Genomic DNA, 8,348 nt, shown 5'->3' on the forward strand with positions numbered 1-8,348 from the left:
GCGGTTGGTGCTCCGATGACCTCTTCGCGGAAGATTGTGAAGATGCCCGAGATTCTCCTTCGTGGAGCTTGTGAAGTGGTTGTGGAGCTTGCCATCTCTGGAGTGGATGATAAGCTAGCCATAAGTAAACGACCTTTGTCCTTCGTGGAATTGGCTTGAAGAAGAAGGTGAGCCTTCATGGCGTTCAGATGACCTTTGTGGTAGCCAGTATCTCTCCAACATGACGTACCTCACTTCGTGTGGGAGGACACGGGAATACACCTTCGTCTCTGCGTGCCTCGGTTATCTTTATACCAGAGTTTACTTTCCTTGTGATAGCCATCGAGTTTGAAGTACTTATATATTGCTATCTCTTGTTGTTCATATATATATTGTGTCTATCTTGCTTAGCTTGAGTTGTTATTGCACTTAGTTGAGCCTAGTATATTTAGGTTTTATGCTGGTAAAATAAAACGTTAGTTAATTTTGCATTAATACAATCCATATATGTAATAGCTTTATAAAACGCATATTCATCCTATCTAGACGATATCTCGTCCTTTCAAAGGCCACCACATACAAAAGGTGGCAGGAGTTTTTCCGAAATTTCACGTGTCATTTACCATACGCATGAAGATTTGACGATTGGCGACGGGCTCGCTCCACAGGGCTAAAATTACTACATTCGTTCAATATAATTTACCATTTTTATGATTAGAACTTGCAGTCATATTTTATTTATCTGTTATTCTAATTCTAAGTTGAGTGAGAATTAGCTTAGTTCTCAATAGATTTCTTAACCATAGAGTTGCACTGTGATTCATGCTAGCATGAGTTGCAAGAGAGATTTTTTAGTTGCAAATTAGGTTGCAACTGAGATAAGAATATCTGGACTATATTTGATTGATTCATGATTCGTGCTAGACATGAGTTAGTTGCAACTGCTCTAGACCTTTAGATTGCTCCGTGCTACTCATGAGTTATAATGTGGGTTGCAATCGAGATTCGAAAACTTCAACCGACTGAGAATTACTTGACTCTTTTTTTTTTTTTTTTGCGAATAGAATCACTTGACTCTTAGTGAGAATTGGTCACGCCATTTACAAGTATTTGTTAAGGTTTGACTTTGCAACAACAGGGTACGGGTTTATCCAATTCACCCAAAATGTTTCTCTTGATTACATATTTATAACTTGTATTTTTCTTGCTATTGCGCACTTGCTATGCGCGTACATTTTTTTTACATATACAGTATAAGCATTTGCACGCCAAATCTATCAACTAGGAAAAAGAACCTAATGGAACCAAGAAAAAGCGACGTGCGCTGAGTACAAACGCACATCATTCGTTTCCGACACGATCCGTGCACCAACGGCCTCAAAGCCGCCATTCGGTCCATGCTGAATCACCTTTGCTGGAAGTTGAGCACCTTGATGGCGAGTCCGAAGCAGACGGCGAAGAGCACGGCGAACCCGGCGACCGCGACGGCGACGATGCCCAGGAAGTCGTGATGGAATCCGAAGAAGTCCTCGAGGAAGACGTTGATAGGCACGTTGGTGTCCTGGAGTGGCTCCGTGAGGTCGCCGAACTGCGACGCCACCAGCCCGTACAGCGTCCACGACACGGGGCACGCCCACGAGTACCACCTCCACCACACCGGCATCGTCTGAAACACCAACAAATCCCATGAGTTTTATGCCAATTGAGGTTGTAAGAGAAGGGGATGCATGATGCGTGAATGAATAATTGCGTACGTACCGGCCGTGCGATGACGAATCCGGAGAAGAGGTTCCAGACGCCGTAGAAGAAGGATGAGACGATGGAGGCGATGTTGTAGCTGGGGGTGAGGCCGACGGCGAGCATGCCGTAGTACGTGAAGTAGAGCAGCGTGAAGTACATGAAGTAGATGTACCAGCAGAACTTCTTGACGTCCCACTGGAAGCCGATCATGGCGTAGACGATGACCCCGTACACCAGCGACTGCACCAGCACGTAGGGGAGCTCCACCACCACCTGCCCGAAGGCGTAGGGCAGCGCCGAGTACATCCCGGCGGCTCTCTCCCGGTAGAACACCGTCCGCTCCACCGCCACCACGGGCTGCACCGACGACGAGTAGGAGATCCCCATGAAGAGCACGGCGGCGTACATGGACCCCATCGCGTTGAACAGGTCCTGCTGCCTCGACTTCCTCCCCCCGAGGCGCCAGAAGATGGTGCCGAACATGAGGGCCACCACGAGGGAGAAGAAGAAGCGGACCACCGTGTACTGCGGGTTCCTCCAGTAGGACAGGTTCTGCTTCCACAGGCACGCCATGCACTGGGTGATGGAGCTCTGTGAGTACTGCGTCGGGAAGTGTAGATCCTTGGACCCAGCAGGGGCCTTGCTGAGCTCCCTGATCGCGCTCTGGTTCCTCCTGCAATACCATGGATCATCCGAAATCAGTCATTTCTCTTTCAGCAGTCACAAGTTCAGAACAAAATGTGGTGTTGTTGGTGGTGACTTACTGGTAGAGATCCGAGTTCTTGTACACCTCCGCGAAACTGACACCCAGTATATCTTCTTGTGCCTGTGAGGTCACTTCCAGCATCCATGTTGCCGGATTGTACCCCGGTTTGATCTTGCTGACCTGTTCGATTCCCTCAAAATACTCAATGAGGTCATGAGAATGGTGTCCTAGAGGACCCACGTATATCTCCTCCCCTCCTCTCTTCATCAGGAACAGCTGCATCAATCAAATCAAGACAAAATCTTAGGATCGCGTTGAAAAAATCTTGATATGAAACCGCAGAAACAACAATCTATACCTCATCGAAGGCCTCAAAGATGTCGATGCTAGGCTGGTGGATGGTGCAAACAACGGTCCTGCCTGTGTCCACAGTGTTCCTCACCGTCCTCATCACAATCGCCGCGGCCCTGGCATCGAGGCCAGAGGTAGGCTCATCCATGAATATGATCGATGGATTAGCAACCAGCTCAACTGCGATCGTCAACCTCTTCCTTTGCTCTGTTGACAAGCCACTGACTCCAGGTAGTCCAATGAGTGCATCTCTCAGTGAATTCAATTCTACCAGCTCCATCACTTGCTCTATGAACATCTGTTAGAAATAAACACCATTGTTCAGAAAACACTAGTATACCCTGAGCTAATGATGCAATTTGTACACCGACCCTTACCTTTCTTGTTTCTGACTCTACATCAGAGGGCAGCCGGAGCCATGCAGAGTACACCAGGGACTCGTACACGGTCACATTTGGTGAGTGGATGTCATTCTGCTCACAGTAACCGGAAATGCGAGCGAAGGTTTCCTGCTTCTTCGGGTAGCCGGAGATTGAGATGTCACCTTCAATGTAGCCTCCAGTCTTCCTTCCAGCCAGCACATCCATCAGCGTGGTCTTGCCAGCGCCGCTGACTCCCATCAGTGCTGTGAGGACTCCCGGCTTGAAACTGCCACTGACTCCCTTTAGCAGAAGCAGCCTATCTTGGTCAACACCTTGTGCTTTCATTTCCGCAGGCATGTCAACAGAGTATCTCATGTTGTTGAAGGCAACAGCAAGCGGTGCAAAGGGCAGGACCATGCCCCTCCTGCCGTCGCCTGAGGCAGCCCCTGATGCAGAGTTTCTCCTTGAGTTGTTCATGTTCCCTACACACAGTATGGCTCTTTAGATTGCATTCACCAAATGACATGTGGCGATGGTTCATGTCCAATGCTACTGCAAGTGGCCTTACCTGCAGATGTAGAGCTTCTTGACTCATCAGGAATTTCGCCGGTGATACTGGCATGCTTTTCCTTCAGCGCATCCTCTGAAAGAATTTGCTGAGATTTCCCCATGGCTGCATGTATTAGGAAAAACAATGGGTTAGATCAAGTGCCTTAACAAAATGTGCATTGCAATTTCATCCCAGAACTTCAGAATTACGTTGAAGGTAGCTTAGAGCGACGGTGAAGAGGATGTTGAACACGATGACATATCCCAAGAGGGCGCCACTACCAATCCAGTACCACTTTGCCTCAGTGAAAAAACCCCTGGACTTGAGCACATCTACTCCTAAAATTTCGTTGGATCCCTGGACAACCTGCAGCATGGTTATGACAATCAGAACTATAGTACTTACGTCAGGGAACAATATTGTTGTCAGGGTAAATTGCATACCTTTTGCCATTTGTCTCCAAGGAACTCGTTTACTGTAATGGCACTCATGGCGTACTGAAGAGGCGACGTCCAGTAGCCCCAGATCCACCATTTCTTCACATCATCTATCATGAACAAACCAAACCAGAGTTACAAATGTTCACTTTGAAATTTGAAGTTTAACCCAGTGAATAAATTGTTGTAGGAGCATTACGGTGTGACAGGACGAATCCACTCATCACGAGCAGCACTAGGAGTGCAAAGGATGCCAACGTATTTGCAACAACCATGGTCCTGCCCAATGCTGCGATGAACCTGAACAGTGCTGCAGCCATCTGGTTAACAAGCAACAGCAGCAAGTACTGCTTGAATAACCTAGAAGAAAAAACATCGTTAGTACTTTAGCATAGTATATTTGTACTAGTACTTGCAGGTTTAAAAGATTATATTTGGTTAGCCGTACCTTCCAACATCTGGATCGAACCCAATGACATAGTAACCCAAGAATACTGTGATCGCAACCTCGACACAAGATATCGGTATCTTGAGGATCCAAGTTGGTATGGCATAAGCCCATGCAGGGAAGAAGAGGTAATCTCTTTGCTTGAAGAAGACTGGCAATTTTATGGTGGCTAGAGCGAGCTCAGAGAAGCCGTTGAACATGTGAGCAACTATAAAAAAGAACAGGGCACCTAAGTAGACAGTGCCATCGTTAACCGTACGATGGTGCATGTTTGTGCGCAGGAACAGTGTCATCACGATTGTTGTCATTACCAGAAGCTGCAGATGGATATGGAGTAACGCCATCAGTTCACCAATCTCATAGGAGTGCATGTTAAACCATGAATATATGCCTGAAATTGGTTTCCTACAAGGCAAAAATAGGCTTACCTGAACAGCCCGGAAACGGTAGACAAACATATTCCGTTTCATGAGCAACCACTCCCTCTCGATGCACGCACGCAGCAGCTCTTTCTTGCTGGCACCGTAAGTTGAGGTTGTCAGCGAAGCAGGGTGGCACTGGCTCCTGTCAAAAGGGTGTGAGAGCTCCGCAGAGAGACTTTGGCCGACATGAAATGCCTGGAAGGCACGAGCAAACTCCTTGACTGGGACATAATTGTATCTCTGATTACGCCTTGCCCAGTATTGTGCCTGATCTTTTCTTGATGTCACCTATAAGTTTATAAACCGTTAATGTTAGCAACAGATGGAAAAAATCACTAATGCAAGGCATAGACTTATTGTCCATTAATAGCATTACAGCTGACTTACTTCTTGCAAAAAGTCGGCGACACCTTTCCGATCAGGACATTTGAAGCCCATGGATTCGAAGAATTCAAGCACATTTTCACGTGGCCCTTGATACACAATGTAGCCATCGGACAGGAGGATTATGTCATCAAACAAATTATATGTCTCAGGTGCAGGTTGCAACAGGGAAATGACAGTTGTGCCGCTGAGGATGTTAGTGATCAGTCCAAGTGATTTCACTATCTGGTATGTAGTAGAGCTATCCAGGCCCGTGGAGATTTCATCCATGAACAGTGCTCTTTCTGCTCCAACCATCATCTCACCTTCAAGTTCAAGTAAAAGAGTCAGCAAACGTTCAGATCACAGATCCTGCTATGACAACGAGATGTCATGTTCAAGGAACTGTCAAGGATTTTTGCAATATACCAGTTGTGACACGTTTGAGTTGCCCCCCTGAGATTCCTCTCAGCATATCGTCTCCGACCATGGTGTCAGCGCAAATGTCAAGCCCTAAAATCTGCAAGGTTCAACTGAACAGTTAGCTCTTAGTACATTGAAGAAGAAAATATATTGTTGTTTGATGCAGTACCTTGAGGATGTAATCAGTGATGATATTTGTATCCTGACCACCCACTGCTATCGCCTGCATATGAAATGTGGTAAGCAGAAAGTATTCACAATGAAATGGGTGTACTATCAATATATATATATATCCATGTATTATCAGTCCCAAGGGGGAAGAAATTATAGCATAGTCAGTTCAATGCATGAAGGCTAGGTTGTGAGAATGCATAAAGCTATCTACAAATGTTAACCTAATACTTAGTTATGAAAATTATAGCATTCTGAGTTCAGCATCGTGAAGCGTTACAGAACTATAAACTAACCTTCATGTAGACATCAAGATCTGGGTCTGGTTTGATATTTGCAGCCTTCTCCCTTCTAGATAGCTCAGTTAGCATATCTGGGACAAGTTCACGAGGAATTAGCAAACAATTACATGGTCAGGGAAGGAATTATAGAGAAGTAACAGTCTCTCATAATGTGATCAAATTTGAGCTCACCGTATCTGCTTCCAACCCCTTGGCATCTGGCTGAGAAGGACAAGGTTTCCCGTACCGTCATCTCAGCGATGTGGAGGTCATGTTGTGATATGTAGGCCGCTGACCTCTGAGCCACAAACTCATTCATTCCATGCCCATTGTATGTCACTTTTCCTGAAACCTGGTCGGTTCGTATCACAACAAAAGTAAGCTTCCCTGGAACTTTGTAACATGAATGCTCAAATCAGTCATGTTGATGTAACAAGTAGAAATTTTAACCTTTAGATCAGAGCCTAGTTTCCCTGCCAAAGCAAGAAGCAGTGTAGTCTTCCCTGATCCTGGTGGCCCTAATAGTAACGTCATCCTGGATTTTTCATGAGAAAACAAGACATCAGTCCACCAAATTCAACTGATATGCGTTGCTGAAGGACGACAAAAAATGCCGAAAATTGCCACCAGTAATAATGCAACACTAAATAAAATACATCTTCTCACAACAACGAAAAGTCTAGAAAAACATAACACGGTAGTAGTGAATCCAGTGATCATGTAGCATGCATGAAAGATGCGATCATGTGCTAACATAATTCCATAACATCTAACTTTAACTTAAATATCGGAGCCCAAACCGAGCGTACTGTGCAATTGTGTAATGAGAAGAAAAGTAAATGGTCCTGTCCAAAAGCCTTACCTCTTTGGCTTGATAATTCCATTAATATCATGGAGGATGTTCATCGGCACCTTGTTGTTGGGAATTATATGAAGTAGATTGGCTATGGACTGAAGGAGAAAGAAAGTGCGAAGAAAAAGGTCAGACTTGAAGAACAGCCTGCTCATAGTTGTCAGAAAATTTACAGGACTGCCGTCAGTAGGTACCTCTAGAGAGTTGAGAGTGGTGTTGATGAACGTGGGCAGGCCTCTGTTCCCGACATGTGCGAGGGCATCGATGTTGAGGTGGTCGTACCGCACTTCGATGGTCGGAAAGTCGAGCCCAACTCTGAAACAAGAGAAATTTGAGCATGGTAAATTCATCACAACAAGATACTACTACTCCACCGGCGGAGTACGTACTCTAGTAAAGAAAGGCAGAGGAGCAAAGCAAGTGCTTAGAGAGTTAGAGCTACTGTACCTGTCTAGCCTCTGCCTGAGCCTGAGCAAGAATCGCTCGTGGTCCTCCTCCGCGACGCGCACGAGTCGCTCGAGCAGGCGCGTCCTCTCCTGGAAGCCGAGGCCGGCGATGTCGACGAGCTCGCAGCCGCCGTCCCCGACGATGCCCTTCCGGACGCGGCTGTGCGTGGGCAGCCTCTCGAGCGCCGCCCACGTGAGCGCCTCCTCGTCGTCCTCCGAGTCTCCTCCCCTCGCCGACGAAGCCGCCCGCGAGAAGACGTCGCTTCCGCGCTCCCGGTAGGAGCGGCCCATCCGCAGGCTCGCCACCCCGAACGCCGCCGGGCCCGTGTCCATGGCCGGCTGGCACACAGAACGCACGTATCAGTCGGCCGATAGATCAAGTCCAGGACAAATGCGGCCGCTCCCGCTCAGTTGCTCGCTCGCTCGCCGGATGGATGGAGCTTCAGTTGAAGAAGGCGTTGTGTGTGCGAGCTTCTTGGTTTGGTCAAAGGGGTTGCTGGGCGGGTACATATAGGTGTAGCAGCGAATGGGTTGGTGGACATGGCAGGGGTTTCAACGGCCGGCCGGGTCAGGGGGAGGCGGAGGCGGAAGAAAGGTGTGTGTGCGGGAAGTTTCCCAACTGAGCACGCGCGCGCCCGTGACCCCGTGTAGGCCTCCGCACGCGACTAAATCGGAAATCGGAATGGAACTAGACATGTAGCAGCCTTTGGGAAGACGAGGAGAATCGAGTCAACTGATAGCGATTTTCACTGCCAACTTCTCTTTCTGAAAAGCAGTAGGATGGGATTGCCATCTCTAGATTAATGAATATACAAT

The 8,348-nt window shown here is 47.3% G+C and overlaps 1 protein-coding gene across 1 annotated transcript; it reads right to left on the bottom strand.

The window, feature by feature from the left end:
* Positions 1-1,119: 1,119 nt before the first annotated feature.
* Positions 1,120-8,066, bottom strand: LOC124684885 (ABC transporter G family member 44-like). Its single transcript, XM_047219150.1, is given in 21 exon segments — positions 1,120-1,447; positions 1,450-1,645; positions 1,738-2,392; positions 2,484-2,701; positions 2,784-3,074; positions 3,154-3,620; positions 3,707-3,811; positions 3,898-4,054; positions 4,132-4,235; positions 4,325-4,485; positions 4,574-4,890; positions 5,002-5,283; positions 5,383-5,684; positions 5,788-5,878; positions 5,951-6,004; positions 6,249-6,325; positions 6,426-6,585; positions 6,684-6,768; positions 7,096-7,184; positions 7,281-7,401; positions 7,534-8,066. Coding segments are annotated over 21 exon segments (4,437 nt in total). The 5' UTR covers positions 7,866-8,066; the 3' UTR covers positions 1,120-1,274.
* Between the last annotated feature and the right edge of the window lie 282 nt (positions 8,067-8,348).

The sequence above is a fragment of the Lolium rigidum genome, chromosome 1 (assembly GCF_022539505.1).
Source record: "Lolium rigidum isolate FL_2022 chromosome 1, APGP_CSIRO_Lrig_0.1, whole genome shotgun sequence".
NCBI lineage: Eukaryota > Viridiplantae > Streptophyta > Magnoliopsida > Poales > Poaceae > Lolium > Lolium rigidum.